The sequence below is a fragment of the Pantherophis guttatus genome, chromosome 9, assembly GCF_059756535.1.
Source record: "Pantherophis guttatus breed Tessera chromosome 9, ASM5975653v1, whole genome shotgun sequence".
NCBI classification, from domain to species: Eukaryota; Metazoa; Chordata; class Lepidosauria; order Squamata; family Colubridae; genus Pantherophis; species Pantherophis guttatus.
The window spans coordinates 4,300,366-4,320,328 of NC_142071.1; the positions used below are offsets into that span (position 1 = coordinate 4,300,366).

Sequence of the window (19,963 nt, forward strand, 5' to 3'; positions counted from 1 at the left end):
CTCAGTTTGGGAAAACACATGGAAGCAGCAGACTAGTTTACAGCTCAGCACAGACTCAGAACTGCAGAGCTAAGCCACGCCCAGGCTCCTTGCTGTCTCTTTCCTTGTTGCTCACACAACAAATACTGTTTCAGTTTCCAAACAGCCCTCAACTCTCTCACACACTGACAGGACGCTAGCCAGATGAATACCGATGGATGCTGCTCGGCAGAGGCAGACTTTTTTTTCTTATTTCCCTCCCCAAAAACTAAGGTGCATCTTATACTCCAGAGTGTCTTATATGGTACTCTGGGAATACGGTACAGAGTCCCTCGGGACTTGGGCGGCATAGAAATGCGATATTAAATAAAATAAAATAAAATAAAATAAAATAAAATAAAATAAAATAAAATAAAATAAAATAAAATAAAATAAAATAAAATAAAATAAAATAATTAAATTAAATTAAATTAAATTAAATTAAACTAAACTAAATTATTAAATTAAATTAAATTAAATTAAATTAAATTAAATTAAATTAAATTAAATTAAATTAAATTAAATTAAATTAAATTAAATTAAATTAAATTACTCTGGGAACTATTAAAGAGGAACCGTCTCAACACTCTTTCTCCCACACAAATTATCTGAACCGAGTTATCTCTTGCTCCTCCGGAGTGCATTTTTTTCACTCTCCTGGGCATCCAGATAGCATTCCACCACAGTGGATATCTTAGCACCACTTATCATTAGTCCTAGCCAAGAGGCTAATGATGAGAGATTTCTATCCCAAACTACCACACCCAGATAACTATTTTTAGTTTACCCAAAATGGGAGTCCAGATTTGCAGCTGTAACACAAAGAAGGGGGAATGAACACAATATATTTACAGTGCTAGTTTTAGGTTGATTGTAATAATCAGATTTCCCCCCCTCCCCATTTAGAAGTATGAAATGCAAATGCTTAATGCATTGTAAGCCGCCCTGAGTCTCCGGAGAAGGGCGGCATATAAATCGAACAAATAAATAAATAAATAAATGTAAAATTCAGTGTACTTTATAGCCACTCCTGCTTGTTCTTTTAATTTTCTATTTGAGCATTTGAGTGACAGCCTTGGAAAAATGTAGCTGCTCTTCGTGTAAGAACTTTGCAGGGAGTTTTGCACTTGACATTCCAATGGCTAAATTATCTGCTACTGACATTTGAACTTCTTAAATGTGAAAATTAATGATGGCTGCATAGTCTAAGCAGAGGAGGAGGAGGAGGAAACCAAAACATCAGACAAAATTCAAGAGGCCAGCCAACCAAAAAAACACTCTTTAAGAAGAATTTCTCTCTCTCTTTCTCCCCTAACATCTCTGCAAAGTTAAAAGTAAAATGATATTGTACTCTGTGGGATGCTGGAGGGAGATATCAACGCATTCGCTGAGCTAAAGGCAATTCCAGAACCGGTTATGCATTGTCAGAGAGAGGAGTGTCAAATTTACAAGCGCGTTTCAAAGAAATGGGAGTTACTTTTGGAACGAAAGAACCAGATGGATGGTTATGTAGATCAGCCTTCCTCATTTTCTTGCCCTCAAAATCTGCCAGACTACATTTCTCATTATCTACAAACAAGCCAGGAATGCTGGGAGGTGTACCTAAGAGTTTTAGACAAGTCCCAGTTGATGACTAACTAAACGAGTGTTCTTAATCAAATCAACCAGGTGCATTCAAGAAAAATCGCACGTACGGACTGGAGAGTGATTTTCCTCCTTCCGTTGTTGCTTCCCTAAGAGCTAGTATTTCAGAGATGCTCCCTGTGTCTAGTAGTCATGCATTGCCAGATTCTCCTGCCCAGTCTACTTTTAAAACCATTTAAAGGGGATGACCTTGAAGTTTCTAGTTGGTATTGTGGAAAGAAGTACTTTTTCAACTGTGTCCTAACCACTTTCCCTATTTAGTTTTAATGGATGACCCCGAGTTCTAAAAATGAGTGGAGAAGAACTTCCTTCTATACATAATTCAGAAGTCGGCATCTACTCCGGGTTTCTCCATTTCACATCAATCAATCCATTTTCACTGCGGTTACAGACCAGTTATGTTGTCGGTTTGAGCTCCGAGCTTGGCAATTTGGTTGCAAATGTTTCGGCCCCATTCGAGGAGACATCTTCAGTGCGCTTTGGATTGTGCTCATCTGGGGGAGCCCTGGGCTTTAAATACTGTACCTTGCTGAGTCCTGGACTGATTTCAGGTTATGTGGTTGGCTGGCTGTAGTTGCTGAGTCATAGTCCTTGGGTTTAAGTACCGTCCATGTGATGTAAATTAGTGCTGGTATTGTTTGTTTGCAACCAAATTGCCAAGCTCAGAGCTCAAACCAACTGTAAGGTCTTGCCTCTCCAATCTTCCCAAGAAAGCAGGAATCTTGAAATTGCAGTTGTTCCAAAAGGAGCTTTTATTGAAAGGTTTGTGATAACAAGAGATCTAGGCAAGAACTGAAGCTTCTCACTTAAAACCAGCTATTTAAAGCAATGCTAACCAAACCCCTCCCACACTACATCATTACAGGGAAACAGAAACAGAAACGTCATATACAGATCACTCCATTCCTTCCCCTTTCCTCCCACCAAAATATCAGAGTCCCTGTAGAAATATCTGGGACCTGACACCCACAACGTAACTACCAATTGGAGCTACTAATATTCAAAGGTTTCATACAGTGGTAGGATTCAGCCGGTTTGGACCGGATCGTGGCGACCTGTGGATCCACCTGCCCCAGTGCTATGCCGTCTTATTTAGACACATTTTCTAAGCCACGTGCATGTGTGCAAACGGTGTGTGCAAGCAAAGTGCTGGGTGAACTGGTTGTTAAATTATGTGACACCCACCTCTGGTTACAGACCAGCATTACCTTCCAGATAGGTTCCTATTCCTAAGAGCATAGCAAGAGTCCTGAGGCTACAAAGGCCTATCCAGTGGTGGGTTGCTACCGGTTCGTGTGAACCAGTAGCGGCGGTGGTGGGAGGGTCTGCACACCGGCCTGGGCATCTCTGCACATGCGCAGAAGTGCGCACATGCCCGCAAGCGAACCGGTCACAGACGAAATTAAAACCCACTACTAGGCCTATGCAAGCCAGGATTCTGGGTCATATGGCGGCCAACCAGATGCACTGAGGAGTTCATAAGGAGGAAAATGGGGGTATAATACCTCTCTTCTAGTAGCTGGTTCTTAAAAACTACTCTCTGTAATTCTATGACCACATGGAGACCTCAAAGATGAGAATTGTTGATAAGTTGACCCTCCCCCCTTGAAGTTCTCCATTCTCTTCTAAAAATCATCTAAGTAGATGGCCATTATCACAATTTCAATCAGAGGGTAATAACAAGACTGAGTTCCTTCCCTAATCAGCATAGTTATTTTGAAAAAGCTGTTGTAGCAAAGAGTAATGATATCTGATTGGCTTCTTTTGGGGTGCCTACACATCCGGTTCTCGCCGGATCGGGCGAAACGGTAGCGGTGATTGAAGGAGGCTCTGCCCACCATCAGGGCATAATGCGCGAGCACTGCACATGCACAGAAGGCCGTGTGGATGTGCGGAGCTCCCATTTGCAAACTCGATAAGGAAGGTAAGTGAATCCCACCTCTGCTACACATAAGACAATTTCTTACCAGCGTCGTTGGACTTACCGGTGGTTTTTAAAGTCGGCTGCACTCCTAGCAAGAGTTTTAATCTTTTGGCATGGATTTTCCCTTGATAGTGTGACTCAGCCACCACCGCTGAGGTAAAGGACATGTTACAGAGTGTACAGCACTTGTTCTTGTCCACGGACTCATCATCATCATTACCCTGGAGAAGACAAGAAGGAAGAAGCAGGGAGATTAGCTTATTGGGAAGCAACAGGCAGAGTAGGGATTGCAGCCAAACTCCAGGCAAATCTGATTTTCGATTGCCCGATTTTGAACTGGGATTTCCAAGGCACCCGGAATCTGAAAAGAGACCTGAGGGAGATGTGGAGGATGGTCTTTCCATGCACAGAAACTTCCATCCTCAAATGATTCATCTACCTTTTATTTTAGTAGCTGACCTCTACCCTGAAGATTGTAGGGACTCAAGCAACAACAACAGGAATTAAAGCAAAAATTTCTAAAACACAAGTGCATACATCAACAACACCAACAGGAAAAAAGAGAGTTTGTATCTCTGTTAAAATAATAAAGATACACATAAAGGTAAAGGTAAAGGTTCCCCTCGCACATATGTGCTAGTCGTTCCCGACTCTAGGGAGCGGTGCTCATCTCCGTTTCAAAGCCGAAGAGCCAGCGCTGTCCGAAGACGTCTCCGTGGTCATGTGGCTGGCATGACTCAATGCCAAAGACGCACAGAACACCGTTACCTTCCCACCAAAAGTGGTCCCTATTTTTCTACTTGCATTTTTTACCTGCTTCCGAACTGCTAGGTTGGGACAAGTAACGGGAGCTCATCACCCCGTTACGCAGCACTAGGGATTCGAACCGCTGAACTTCCGACCTTTCGATCGACAAGCTCAGCGTCTTAGTCCCTGAGCCACCGTGTATCAAAAAATGATATTGCCCCTATCGATTTCATGAAATCACCCGATCTTATAAGATTATAAAATCCTAAACTAAAATCATCACATTAAATCCTGCCATTTTAGATGGCTGAATTCTGGCTGGATTATTGGTGATCTCGCCAGGCTTTCCTACTTTTGAGTGTTAGCATCTGGGGTCTGAAAAGAGTAATGTCTGCTATCATAGCTCGTCTGGCAGTGTCTGGCCTTTCTGAGCAATGCTGAGAGCAGCTGCAGAATCTCTCATTTTTTTCTGCCTTATTTTCCCCTGCTAAATCAAGGAAATGTAGCATGTTCGATTCAAGTGTGAATGGACATTCCATCTCACTATTCAAGACTATTTTATGGGCTTATTAACAGATTAACAGAGTTAGAAGGAACCTTGTAGGCAGTGGTGAAATTCAATTTTTTTTACTACTGGTTCTGTAGGCGTGGCTTGGTGGTATGGTGTGGCTTGGTGGGCATGGCAGGGGAAGGATACTGCAAAATCCCCATTCCCATCCCACTCTGGGGCCAGCCAGAGGTGGTATTTGCTGGTTCTCCGAACTACTCAACATGTCCACTACCGGTTTTCCAGAACCTGCTGGATTTCACCCCTGCTTGTAGGTCATCTAGTCCACCACCCACACCCAAGCAGGAGACCCTACACCATTCCTGACAGATGGCAGTCCAGTCTCTTCTTGAAAGCCTCCAGTGATGAAGCTGCCAAAAATTCTGAAGGCAACTTCTGTTCCGTTGTTCAGAAAAATTCTCCTTATTTCCAGGTTGAATCTCTCCTTGATCAGTTTCCATCCATTGTTCCTTGTCTGGCCTTCAGATGCCTTGGAAAATAGCTTGGCCTCCTCTTCTCTTTGGCAGCCCCCCAAATATTGGAAGACTGCTCTCATGTCTCCCTTGGTCCTTCTCTTCACTAGACTAGCCATGCCCAGTTCCTGCAACTATTCATCATATGTTTTAGCCTCTAGTCCCTCATCATCTTGGTTGCTCTTCTCTGCACTTTTTCTAGAGTCTCAACATCTTTTTTTATAGTGTGGTGACCAAAACTGGGTGCAGGACTCTAGGTGTGGTCTTACTAAAGCTTTATAGAGTAGTATTAGTAACTCACTTTATCTTGATTGTATTCCTCTGTTAATGCTTTAATGTTATGAACACTTTAATGTTTTCATACTTTTAATTGATTCTTTAATGGGGGTGTTTTTCAAGATTCTAATAAAAGATTTTGTTTTGTTTTTTTTGCCAAATCAGAATTAGGGTCATAAAATGTACTCAACTCCAAAAGACCCCCAACAAAATGGTAGCTTTCAAGAGCAAGTAGTATGTACATAGAGAAAGCAATTTCCCAACCTTGGTACCTTTAAGATATCTGGACTCCCAGAATTCCCCAGCCAGCATGCATGGCTGATGATGGGAAGCATGCTGGCTGGGGAATTCTGGGAGTTGATGTCCACATATCTCCAAGTTGCCAAAGTTGAGAAACACGGAGAAAAAGAAAGCAAGAGAATGCAAAATAGATGCATTAAGAGTGTCTTGCTCTTAAAACGACTTTTTAAAAAATTCAAGGTACACACCCAATTGACAGAATGTTTACGCTCTACCTCTTTGATGGCATAGCGATGCCCTCAGGGTTTAATCAATTCCATCTCTTAAAGGCAAGTGATCTAGACTCTATAAACTAGGCTGAAAATAATGGCATTGTTCTATTGTAGTGCCAGAAGTGAGACAAATTTCAAATTTCTCCACCCAACTAATGAGACAAAAAAAACCTGATTAAGCAGATGTATCAAAGGAAGGAGAAAGTGCTGGTTTTGTGTAGTGGTTAGGCACTGATCTAGAAGCCAAGAAACTGTGAGTTCTAGTCCTTCCTTAGGCATGAAAGCCAGCTGGATGACACTGAGCTAATAACCAGGCGATTGTAAATTCTAGTTCCAAAGCCAAGTCATCAGAAGATTGCAAGTTCTAGTCTCACCTTAGACATGAAAGCCAGCTGGGAGGGAGGAAACAGTGGGAGTCAAGCCTCCATCGTCCAGCATGACAACAGCAAAAACAACACAGCTGATTACAAGTGGGAGACGGCTAGAAGAGCTTATTACACGTGCAATGGCTAAATTGATTAATGGCATATAAAGGCAGAGATCTCTGTAATGGTAGTTTAATACTCTGACGATGTCAGCAGATGGCTGATGAAAGCTTAGTAAAATAAAATTTTAATTCTTTTAAAATTTTAAAATCTTAAATTCCAGAGTTATATAATACATCTATCTAATATGCAAGCAAGCCCAGGTTCGAATCCCAGCAGGGTATGGCTAGCTGATGAGAGCTAACTAGCTTGAAATAGATCTATACTAGTCTCCCTTTATTTCTTTGTCAGTAAATATAAATGTAACACAAAATAGTTTGTCGTGAAAGCGACTGCCTGAGGGCTCCTGGATTGCGTCTGAAAGGTGAAAGGAAGCAGTATGATCCTTCCCATATTTGAGTAGACCAGATTGCTTCAATAGAAAACTCATATATATATATATATATATATATATATATATATATATATATATATATATATATATATATATATATATATATATATATATATATATGTGGGTCTTTGGTTATTCGGGTTTTCTCCCGCGTAAAATTGGAAGTACCTCCTAGAAGCACAAGGCCGAAGACACCAGCCTGAAGATGACGAATGAGACTTTGTTGAAATGTCACCAAGGTACTTCCAATTTTACGCGGGAGAAAACCTGAATAACCAAAGACCTACATACAAATACCCGCGAAAACCTCAGAAAACAAATACACACACACACACACACACACATATATTAAAAAGCAAGACTCCTCCTCTTTAGTGCCAAGAATATCTCAAAAGATGAAGCTCCACAGATGAATTCTTAGAAGTAAAGGAGGAGAAGCCAGCAAGACCACAAAGAAAGCCTGATTACCCCCGTCGCCCCCCTCTCTTCCCTCGATGGGTCACCTTCATCACTAAAGCAGTTTAGGAACACAACACTCTCGCCGTGGAAATGTCACCAGGCTTTTCTGCTTCTTCTACAAAACTTCAAAAAAAAAGCAAATTGCCTTTCGTCAAACGGAACGAGAGCAAAATGTAAGGAGAAAATTATATGCAGGAGAATTTCTGCCTGGCACTAAATGGAGCATGGAAGGAGATATGGAAGCCAGAGGGAAGAAGAACAATTCCTTGGGTTTGATAACTGTCATTTCTGGAATAACACTGCCGTATCTCTCCACTCCCATAGGTGCAAGTCCAGTTGCATCAGTAACGGCCATGCATTTCTTCCCCTTCTAAAGAGAGCTGCTAAAAACGAGAATTTCTAGCATCGTAAAAATAATAATAATAAAAAAAGACCGAAGAGAGGACATTTTAAAGTCATTTGTCATTCTCCTACAGTATATAACTGTATCTGTTGCAAAATGTGCACGCACAGCTGCTGCATTACATTAAGACCTGAAATGAACATACTGGACAGTGGTGAAATGTAAAATTTGTTGCTACCAGTTCTGTGGGCGTGGCTTGGTGGGGGAGGGAGTAATATGACTGAGTGGGCGTGGCCAACTTTTTTTTTAAAACTTTTAAAACCATTTTTTCTACAACCTCTTCGGCTGAGATTTTAAAGCCTCTGACGATCCCAGCTGACTTGCCTGATCGGCAGAGGCTTTTTTTCCTTTTAAAAAGATTTTTTCTATAACCTCTTCGGCCGAAGATGTTGTAGAAAAAATGCTTTTAAAAGCCTCTGATGATCCCAGCTGAGCCGCGCGATCATCAGAGGCTTTTTTTTTTTTACTTTTAAAAGCATTTTTTTCGGCCAAAGAGGTTGTAGAAAAAATGCAGGGATTTTTGCTACCGGTTTTCCGAACCATCCGCCTCCATCGCTACCAGATCAGGCGATCCAGTCCGAACCGGGAGCATTTCACTCCTGATACTGGAGGAAAAATGGATGCCCGGATCTGATCTGTAGGCTATGAATATTTACCAAACCCCATCAGAAAGATTGGTGACACTCTAAGCTTTATTTTTAAAATATAAATACGGAGAATTAAGAGATTTGGAAGCACAAACGAGAGTGACAACTCCTCCACCAGCGAGCCAGAGGAAAGTGGCTTGTGGAGCTAAATAAAGACTTAAAGTTGCCAACTTAGACATTTAGAAATGAACTATAAACTCATAACAAATGAAGGCAAACAGATGTGTCCCAGGATAATTATTATTATTATTATTAATTTAATTTGTATACCACCTTTCTCCCAGAAGGGACTCAGGGCGGTGGACAGCCAAAATTAAAAATACATAGAATACAAAAGTTAAGATTATTAAAAGAAATTAAATCAATCGGCCTCCCAATTTAGAACCCCAAATCTAAAAAATTTAAAAATCCCATTAAAAACCATTTAGGCTAGGCCGGCTTGGTGGAATAAATAAGTCTTCAGGGCCTTACGGAAGGTCCGGAGGTCCGGGATCAGTCGTATTCCAGGAGGTAACTCATTCCAGAGGGCGGGTGCCCCCACAGAGAAGGCTCTCCCCCTGGGGGCCGCCAGCCGACATTGCTTGACCGACGGCACCCTGAGGAGGCCCTCTCTGTGAGAGCGTATTGGCCAGTGGGAGGTTATCGGTAGCAGCAGGCGGTCTCGTACATACCCTGGCCCTAAGCCATGGAGCGCTTTAAAGGTGAGAACCAATACCTTAGTAAGTGCAGCAAGACAAGAACAAGTCTATCAACGTTGTTTTCCGACAAAGAGACCAAGAGCCATTGCTGGTCATTTAAGCCTTATGGGAGGGGCCAATCATCTCTTGGCCCTACTCCCGAGTCGTCCTCTTTGCTGTAGCTGCTCTTGCCCTCTGGCAGCTCTTCTCATGCGTGCAGTAGGAACAGGCTCCTCCTGTTCCTCGGCCTCTCTACTGTCAGCCTCTGGAGGCTCCGGAGTCCGCACCTCACTCCCCGATGGCCCTGGCCCCATCTCTGCCTCTGACGCAGAGCCCTCATCCGGGCCTTCCCCAGCCTCCAGGACTGGCCCCTGTTCTTCCTCAGCCTCATCGCTGTCTGACTCCGCTCCCAGCTCCTCAGGCTGCTGGTGGACCACAACAGCCACCGCCGCTACCGGTTTGCCCAAACCGGATAGAACCAACTGAATACCACTACTGACCTGATCCTATCTCCACCGCAAAAACTCAGAAGAATTCATCCACTGAAAACAACGATCGGTCAGTCTGATGTCCTTTGCTTTGCTATCTCCTCTCTCCTGACATGTTGATGAAGATTAGCAGCCGGTATTTCCACATTAACAGCAGAAAATGCTTGCACACAAAGAATCCGGCTGTTCCGTGCTTATTTTATTTATTTTTTATTAGGAAATACGCCAGTGGTCTAATTAGTTTGCCAGACAGAATTGCTTCCTACCATCAATTTACTGGGAAGATTTATAAACAAAGGTTCCTAAAAGCCTCTTCAGTGATACAATATCGTTCTAAAACTACTTTTTCCCCCCCTTCCTCACCTCCCCGCTACCATTTAAGAATAATCAATCACATCACACCAATCATCAACCAAAATAGAAAGTTCTAGCTTGGAAGTTTTTGAACACTGCACAATGGTAGAAGGAAAGATTGTCTGCTGCAGTTAATCAAACATAATGACACACCACCGATCCTGCAAACTGCTGGGTTTCCAGTCCGGCCCTAAACAGATTTACTTAGGAGAAGCCTCACCAAATGAAACACAAAAGAATATCATTTTTGATAGCGATGCACTCTTCCCTACTCCTATCCCCCACTCCTCGATTTGCAGGAATTCTTCCAACATTGCTGCCAAAGAATCCTCTTGCGTTCACTTTATATCGGAATCTGTAGAGATTCTCGGTCATCCAGGTCATGGTTGTCCCAAAGGTGCTTTGTCAGAGATTCCTTCCATTCCCCACTCTCATGTCAGAGCTGAAGAAGCTTCTTGGATGAGAAGCGAGACATCTTCAAAGAAAAAACAAGGAAGTCCAGTTGCCTCCTGAAAAAAAGCACCTTTGGGAGATTCACATCGGAGTTTTACTGCATTGAAAGAGAAAAGAGGGGGATCAGTGTACAGGGATGTGGGAATAGCCTTGGGAAAGGGAGGAAGAGAGGCTGAATGGGGAACTGTCAGATAAGAGATGGCATAGCCCACAGCTGCATAACGAGCAGAGAAAGAAACTCAGAAGGGAATGCCTCCCAGGTTCCCGGGCTCTGAAAGAGACAGTGGGAGATTTGTATTTTCAAACTTGCAAGATTATGTGAACATACCGTATTTTTTGGACTAGAAGATGCACTGGAATATAAGACGCACCAAGATTTTGAAGAGATAAACAAGAAAAAAATGTTTTTGCCCTTCCCAGCCCCCAGGAGCACTCTGCAGGCCTCCCAAACCATCTGCAGGCCCTGTTTTCATGAAAAACAGACCCGTTTTTGGCCTCCCAAACCTGCCATGTGTCATGTTTTTGCCCTCCCCAGGCTCCAGGAGCATTCTGCAGGCCTCCCAAAGCCTCTGCATGCCCTGTTTTTGTGGAAAACAGGCCTGTTTTTGGCAAAAACGGGACACGCAGGACGGAGTTTCGGGAGGCCAAAAATGGCTGCATTTGGTGTATAAGATGCACCAACATTTCCACCCTCTTTTAGAGGGTAAAAAAGTGCATCTTATACTCCGGAAAGTACGGTAGTCTTACAATAAAGTCAAATTTGTTTTCTGCCTGGTTTATCTGGGAAGGCTGACATCAACCGTGCAAGTCTCAAAGTCCACATCTCCTGTCTCTTTTGCAACCTGGGAACTTGGGTGGAGGAGCCTTCTGAGGTGCTTTCTCCATCCATTATGCAGCTGCAGTCTATGCCTTCTCTTATCGGACTGTTCCCTAGGTCGCCTCTCTCTCCTTTGGCCCCAAGGTCATTCTCACATACCAGAAGAGTTAGGGAGAAAAGGGGTGCTTTTGCTCACTTTAAACTCCACTGCTCCACTACACAGTTACTCAGCGGATTACTCCTGCAGGAGGGTGACCCTCAGCTGAAAAAGACTGACACATCCCTGCTGCAGAAGCAATCAATTGCCAGTCAATATAGAAAACAAAGCTGGATAGAAAACAGCTTTGCGTTTCTGTAACCGAAGCAGGGGAAGCATTATGGAAAAACCCTGAGTGCTTGTTTTCTTGTATCACAACTCTTTTCTGTAGGGTGCCTAATCACTCGACATAAGACAAACAAGCTGCTTTTCGCAGGCTGATTCCCCAGGAAAGGCTCCTAACTATGTATGACTCCAAATCTGCATGACCCAAATTTACAGCAACAACAGAGAGTTGACTTACAAAAGGACCCCCTCAAGGGTGTATGGGTATGTCTAGTTCAGGGGTGTTGAACTCAAGTTTGGAGAACCGGTAGTAAAAATTCTGACTGGCCCCGCCCCCATCTATTCTCTGCCTCCCGAGTCCCAACTGATGGGGAGGAAATGGGGATTTTGCAGTATCCTTCCCCCGGAGTGGGGTGGGAATGGAGATTTTGCAGTATCCTTCCCCTGCCACGCCCACCAAGCCATGACACCCACCAAGCCACACCCACAGAACTGGTAGTAAAATTTTTTGAAACCCATCACTGGTTGGGAGAGCCTTGGTGCCACAGCGGATTAAAGTGCTGTTAAGTAGCACCAGCTGCTTGCAATTACTGTGAGTTCAAATCTCACCAGGCTCAAGGTTGACTCAGCCTTCCATCCTTTCGAGGTAGGTAAAATGGGGTCCTGGATTGTGGGGGCAATAAGCTGACTTTGTATAAAAAAGAACACCGCTTGGGGGGCCCCGAAAGCCCTACTAAGCAGGTATATACAAAAGAATGAAGGCTATTGCTTAACGCATTGTAAGCCACCCTGAGTCTCCGGAGAAGGGCAGCATATAAATCGAACCAATACAATACAATACAATACAATACAATACAATACAATACAATACAATACAATACAATACAATACAATACAATACAATACAATACAATACAATACAATACAATTGTGAAGTTTCCGAAAGATGCCCTAATTAATTCATGAGCCATGAGCCGAACTTCAAAAGAAATACAGTTATTTATTAGGAGCACCATTTCGGCAATATTCGGATGCAGTTAGAACTAATCCCACGTAGATTTACGTTCCCCTATGACCCTGTCTCTCCCCTCCTCTCTGGCCATGTCATAAATCACATTCTCCAATTAACCACTTTGGTTGGCTGTGAAATCCAACACCCTCCTTCTGATTGCGGTCAAGAAGAATGTATGGAATGCACTTCAGTTAGGGAAATCAATCAGCTCTATCAGTTCTCCCTCCCTCCTGCTCATGGCAACTTGAAAGCTTTGCAAGTTGACAACAATACAATACAATACAATACAATACAATACAATACAATACAATACAATACAATACAATACAATACAATACAATACAATACAATACAATACACCATTTCTGACAAATGGCAGTCTAATCTCTTTCTTGAAAGTTAATAGCAGCCCTGTTTCTATCCATATTCTCAGTGTCGTATCTGGCCAAGAATTTCTTTCCCGGAGATTTACCCTTCTAGCATCTTTCTCTCATCTGAGCTGGAAGCATCAACACGGAGTCCTTTCAACATAAAATATGTTTATCATTAGCTTTCAGCAGAGGAGAATAAAGGAAACATCTTCAGCTGGAGGAGCTATAAATGCTTGTTAGCAGAAAAAAAAAGCTCCTTTTTAATGCCCTGTTTTTGTTTTCTACTTCTCTCTCTCTCTCTCTCTGTCTCCCCTTTTATATATTAAGTTTTCTTCTTGTCTCAGGCCCTAGGGAATGGTTTCAAAGTAATTTTAAAACTGAAGTGCAATAAGAAATCGCTGTGAATTCGCACATCAACATCCAGCGAGGCCTCTCAGGCTAAGTCACCCATAAAGATCTTGTTTGAAAACCTGACACTTGAAAAGTGTTTGTGGCTGGAGATACATATATATATTTTTCTTCTCCTACACCGAAACTCAGTTGGGAGTTATTCGTCCTGAGCTTTCCTGAGATTATTCCCCTTCAAAATCAGATAACTGTCATCGTTGATGGTGGCAGTTTCGGGGGTCTCCCTATTTCCATCAACCGAGTTTGCAGTGGAAATGACGGTAAGAATCTCGTGGGAGAATTCAAAGACCTTCATTGCTAGGGAAATAGCTTTTGTATTTCTCGTCCCCATTTGGGGCCTGTCATCAAGATTTGGAGGAGGGAAAAATTGGATTCTAACAACCAGAAAAGAAACATGTTGGTCTCAGATCCTTCCCTACTCCTTTGTTTTCACGGATTCCCTGGTCTAGCATTTCTCAACCTGATCAGCTTGAAGACGTGTAGGTGTAAATTCCACAGCAGTGTGGGGAGGCCTCCTTGCCTCCCCAGCCAGCGTGCTAGCAAGGGAATTCTGGGAGTTTATTTATTTATTGGTTCGATTTATATGCCGCCCTTCTCCGGAGAATCAGGGCGGCTTACAATGCATTAAGCAATAGCCTTCATACTTTTGTATATACCTGCTTAGTAGGGCTTTCAGGGGCCCCTAAGAGGTGTTCTATTTTATACAAAGTCAGCTTATTGCCCCCACAATCTGGGTCCTCATTTTACCTACCTTGGAAGGATGGAAGGCTGAGTCAACCTTGAGCCTGGTGCAGTATTACTTGCAGTAATTGCAGGCAGCTGGTGCTACTTAATAGCACTTTAGTCTGCTGCGCCACCAAGGCTCATGTGTGGAGTTGAAGTCCACACATCTTCAAGTTGTCCAGGTTGAGAAAGCTTTGCTCTGGTTCAAGTGACTTGATTCTGTTGGATTTTCTCCATTAAGAGATGCACTAATAAGAGCAGTAAATCTGAGAATTGGTATCAGGGATAATAAAGTGGTGCCAGAGGTTGCCATGTTGTCCATGATCATTGTCAGAGAGCATACATGGGAACGATAGTAGATGTGGCTTCACCTGGAGACAGCAGGATGGGATGGGATGGGACGGGACGGGACGGGACGGGACGGGACGGGACGGGACGGGACGGGATGGGACGGGACAGGACAGGACAGAACAGAACAGAACAGAAATAGAAGGAATGAAGAATGGGATGGGATAGAATAGGATAGGATAGGATAAAATTGGAATGGGATGGGATGGGATGGGATTAAATTAGAATGGAATGGAATGGAATGGAATGGAATGGAATGGAATGGAATGGAATGGAATGGAATGGAATAGAATAGAATAGAATAGAATAGAATAGAATAGAATAGAATAGAATAGAATAGAATAAGAAGTGGGATAGGATAAGAAGTGGGATAGGATAGGATAGGATAGGATAGGATAGGATAGGATAGGATAGGATAGGATAGGAATAGAACAGAACAGAACAGAACAGAAGGTTTTTGTTTTTGTTTTTCAAAAGGCAACTGGACTTCGTTTTTCCTTGAAGATGTTTCGCTTCTCATCCAAGAAGCTTCTTCGGTTTCAAAGTTCAGAACCGAAGAAGGTTCTTTGGATGAGAAGCAAAACTTCTGCAAGGAAAAATAAAGTCCAGTTGCCTTTTGAAAGAAAAAAAAAAAAACCACCATCTTTGAGAAAACCATAATAATAAATCTCACAAGACTTTGAGCAAGACTACAAAAACTTGCACAGTTTACTAATTGTGCAAAGATTTCAGAGGCTGGGTGGGTTGATCAATATAGAATTACTTCCAGCCTATCTCCTAAGACGGTGATTTACTTTTTCGTTATCTGGCCAAACATTGTGGTGTAAAAAGGTGCACAAACGAGCCAATATAATCTCAAGACAGCCTCTTATAAATCTCCCAAACTCAGTGGACCATGTCTGGATGCTTTTGTAGGAATGAAATAGAGAGATACTCTTTACAGAACGGTGACTATGACTTGATATCTAATATGTCACGGTCTGAAGAAATACAGAGTAGCTGTTGTGACTCTGACCCCCGAGGCCGACTTATCAGAGGGAGAAGGCTCCGAACATGAAGGAGAGGAGTTGACAGGCCTCCTTCTCCAGGACCCTCCTCTCTGGCAATGCCTCAGGTGTCTCCCATAGGAGAAGAGATTGGCCAGGAGCCAGGTATCTCCTCACAGTCGGACAGTGATGGAGATAAGTCTTGGCTGGATCCACGCCAGTGTCGGAGAGACAGGCGCACGCAGCAGAAGAGGAGGCGTGCCAGAGATTAAGCTGAGTCACTGGACCACACCCCACAGGGGATAAAAGGGGGTGAGGTGGCCATTCAGACTCTGTGACGGACAAAACTAACTACTAGCGAGTCACATTGTATCTTTGAAACAACGTTATCTGCCTTGGATTTAATACGGACTGGACTTGACAATTCTTGAACTGTGTGTATCTTGTTTGGGTTTATCTGTCGGAGGAACACCCCCTCCCTCTATGAGTAAAGTTCTTGGCAAGCAGCTACTGGGTTGCTGCCAAGCCTCTTATCGAAAGAATTTGTTGTCTGCCAGTTTTATTTAACCCCTGGCTATCTGTTTGTGTGCGTGTGTGAGACGGGGACAGAACAGTAGCATTCTTCCTTAAAGATCTGGATGGGGTCAACAGTCAGTCGGTGTACCATATTAAAACCTCAGATATAGCCAGTGGTGGGCTGCAACTGGTTAACAACCGGTGATTGGGCGCTTCGTGCCCGCGTGCGCTCTTTGCGTGTGCATCAGAGGTGGGTTTCAGCAGGTTCTGACCAGTTCTGGAGAACCGGTAGCGGAAATTTTGAATAGTTCGGAGAACCGGTAAATACCACCTCTAACTGGCCCCTTAGATTTGCCAGATTCCCCCCCCCCAAAAAAAACTGGATTGCTATTGCTTTGCAGCTTCTCAGAGGGCCAGCTGCTCCATCTCTTCCTCTCATCCTTCATCTTTAAGACCTGCTGATGTTGGAAACTGTTTTCACAGCAGTTCATTTGTCTATCGAGCTACCTTGCAGTAGGTCTTCCCCAGCTCAGAAGTTCAACATCTTACTCCTTTATAGCAGAACTACCAAGACTTGAACCTTCTGCCTCTGGTAAAGCCTGGGTCTTAGTGATGGAATACAGCATAGTTCTTTCTGCGCCAACTCAGAAAGCTCAAACTGCCCAAGGAGCCGCTGATCCAGTTCTACAGAGGAATGATTGAGTCTCTCATCTGCACCTCCATAACTGTCTGGTTTGGTTCTGCAACCCAACAAGACAGACACAGACTTCAGGGGATAATTAGAACTGCAGAAAAAACCATGGCTACCAACCTGCCTTCCGTTGAGGACCTGTATACTGCATGAGTCAAAAAGAGGGCTGGGAAAATATTTACAGACCCCTCGCATCCTGGACATAAATTGTTTCAACTCCTACCCTCAAAATAACATTATAGAGCACTGCACACCAGAACAACTAGACACAAGGACAGTTTTCCCCCCATGCCATCACTCTGCTAAACAATGAATTCCCACAACACTGTCAAACTATTTAGTAATGCTGTATTACTATTCTTCTTCTTATCTTTCTTATTAACTTTTTCCTTCTCTACTTATGACTATAACTTTGTTGCTTGTATCTTTACAATTTATATTGTTTTATTTGTCCCCTAGTACGATTTGATTGCTTATTAGTATCCTATGACTAGCACTAAGTGTTGTATCTTATGATTCTTGATGAATGATGATGATGATTTATCACTTGTAGCTTTTATGTACACTGAGAGCTTAGGCACTGAAGACAAATTCCTTGTGTGTCCAATCACACTTGGCCAATAAAGAATTCTATTCTGTTCTGTTCTGTTCTGTCCTGTTCTGTTCTATTCTATTCTTTTACTCTATTCTACTCTACTCTACTCTACTCTACTCTACTCTACTCTACTCTACTCTACTCTACTCTACTCTACTCTACTCTATTCTTCTATTCTATTCTATTCTATTCTACTCTACTCTACTCTACTCTACTCTACTCTATTCTATTCTATTATTCTAGTCTAGTCTAGTCTAGTCTAGTCTAGTCTAGTCTAGTCTAGTCTATTCTTCTACTCTACTCTACTCTACTCTACTCTACTCTACTCTACTCTACTCTATTCTATTCTACTTTATTATTCTATTCTATTCTATTCTATTCTATTCTATTCTATTCTATTCTATTCTATTCTATTCTATTCTATTCTATTCTATTCTATTCTATTCTATTCTATTCTATTCTATTCTACCCTATCCTACCCTACCCTACCCTACCCTACTCTACTCTATTCTATTCATAGCCGTAACCAGGGAAGTCAATTTATTTTCTCAAGCTGAGCAGGAACAACCTGATATCACTGTGTTTTCTGACTTCAGGGCAGTCACCTTAGGGATCCATCAGGATCAAGTCAGATATACAACAAAGCACTCTTTGTACGTTTGGGACCTGGAATACATTCCCTCTGTTTGTGGCACTATTACCCAATGCCCCTGAGGCCTTGAGATTGTGTTGCTCAGCTGCAACCGGGACTCTGTCCCAACGGTAGGCATAAGCCCCAGGAATGACACTTCGCAAGCTCGTTTTTTGCCTAGGGGGATCATGTGGAAGATAGACATCATTTCACGAGGCTTGAGATGAAATAAATCTAGAAGCTCATCACTAGTCAATTACCACAGAGCCACAAGGGGCCAGATAAAGCTAAGAGGAACAAAAGACAACGTGAGACTCATAATGCTTGTGATTGATGCAACAATCATTTACTAGAATTTATTTCTCCTAGACTTTTTCCTCCTGGGGATGAAAAAACACATTATTCAATTCTCTTTTTCTTTCGCGTTTGCATTCAGAAAAAAAGGTTTCAGGAAAAATGGGTTTTGTTTTTTTTCCTATCAATTCCAGTAGGAAGTGACCTGATTCACAACCGGTGGATTAATGAGTGAATTGAAGCTTATTTTAATCTGGAAAAGATTGGTTTTTAAACGTATCAATATGAATGTCCAAGCCTGCCTTTTGAGGAAAAAGAGCAGGCGTTTAAATGTGATTTAAATGAAAATAATGTCTTGCTGTTTTTGGAAACGCAAAGGAATGTAGGGACAAGGTAGAATCTTATTTTCCAGAGCTCCAGAAGCCCAATTCCATTTTCCCTATTTTCTTTGTCTAATAGAGCAGGGGCAGGGGTGAAATTTATTTATTTATTTATTTATTTATTTATTTATTTATTTATTTATTTATTTGTTTGTTTATTTATTCATTTATTCATTATATTTCTATATCGTCTTTCTCCCGTAGGACTCAAATCCAAACTAAAATCCAGCAGGTTCTGACAGGTTCTGGAGAACCGGTAGCAGAAATTTTGAGAAGTTTGGAGAACCGGCAAATACCACCTCTGGCTGGCCCCCAAATGGGGAGGGAATGGGGATTTTGCAGTATCCTTCCCCTGGAGTGGGGAGGGAATGGAGATTTTGCAGTATCCTTCCCCCTGGAGTGGGGACGGAATGGAGATTTTGCAGTACCCTTTCCCTGAAGTGGGGAGGGAATGGAGATTTTACAGTATCCTTCCCCTGGAGTGGGGAAGAAATGGAGATTTTGCAGTATCCTTCCCCTGGAGTGGGGAGGGAATGGAGATTTTGCAGTATCCTTTCCCTGGAGTGGAGAGGGAATGGGGATTTTTGTAGTATCCTTCCCCTGGAGTGGGGAGAGAATGGAGATTTTGCAATATCCTTCCCCCAGGAGTAGGGTGGGAATTGAAATTTTGCAGTATCCTTCCCCTGCCACGCCCACCAAGCGACACCACGCCCACCAAGCCACGCCCACAGAACTGGTAGTAAAAAATTTTGGATTTCACCACTGATTCTATCCCTCTGTTTATGCAGCCCAGAACTGTGTTGGCTTTTTTGGCAGCTGCTCCACACTGCTGGCTCATATCTAAATGGTCGTCGACTAGGACTCCAAGATCCCTCTCACAGTTACTACTATTGAGCCAGGTACCACATATACTGTACCTGTGCATTTTGTTTCTCTTGCCTAAATGTAGAACCTTACTGTCAAAAGCAAATGCCCTTCCATCAAATGGAGTGCAAATGTACAGAATGGATAGGAAAATATACGGGATTTTTTTTAAAAAAATCCAAACTAAATCAGGTGGGTTTAACGCATAGTCTTCACAAGCACCTTCACTCGGTAGTGGGTTTCGCTTACTTTGCTACTGGTTCAGAACTGTGAGCGTGCATGGCGCTGGTTGTGGCCCGCCAGTGGCCTGCGCGATCGTGGCTGATCCCGACGACAAGGAGGCTGGTGTGGTGTCATGCCAGCAGCCTGCGCAGCCAGCACTCACGTCGGACAGCGAGGAGGCTGAAGAGGATGTGGTGCCAGAGGCAGAGACTCAGCCAGGGCCTTCAGAACCTCCAGAGGCTCCTTCCAGTGGAGAGAGAGAAGTGGAGGAGCCTCTCCTCA

The 19,963-nt window shown here is 43.0% G+C and overlaps 1 protein-coding gene across 4 annotated transcripts in view; it reads right to left on the minus strand.

Annotated features, from left to right (window-relative positions):
• The window catches only part of ZMAT4 (zinc finger matrin-type 4), a 163,946-nt gene that overhangs the window by 59,451 nt on the left and 84,532 nt on the right, over positions 1-19,963 (minus strand). For all 4 annotated transcript variants that reach the window (XM_087875870.1, XM_087875872.1, XM_087875869.1 and 1 more), the window contains exon 4: positions 3,648-3,807. In XM_087875870.1, the coding sequence (XP_087731996.1) occupies positions 3,648-3,807 (160 nt within the window). The remainder of the gene's footprint in view (positions 1-3,647; positions 3,808-19,963) is intronic.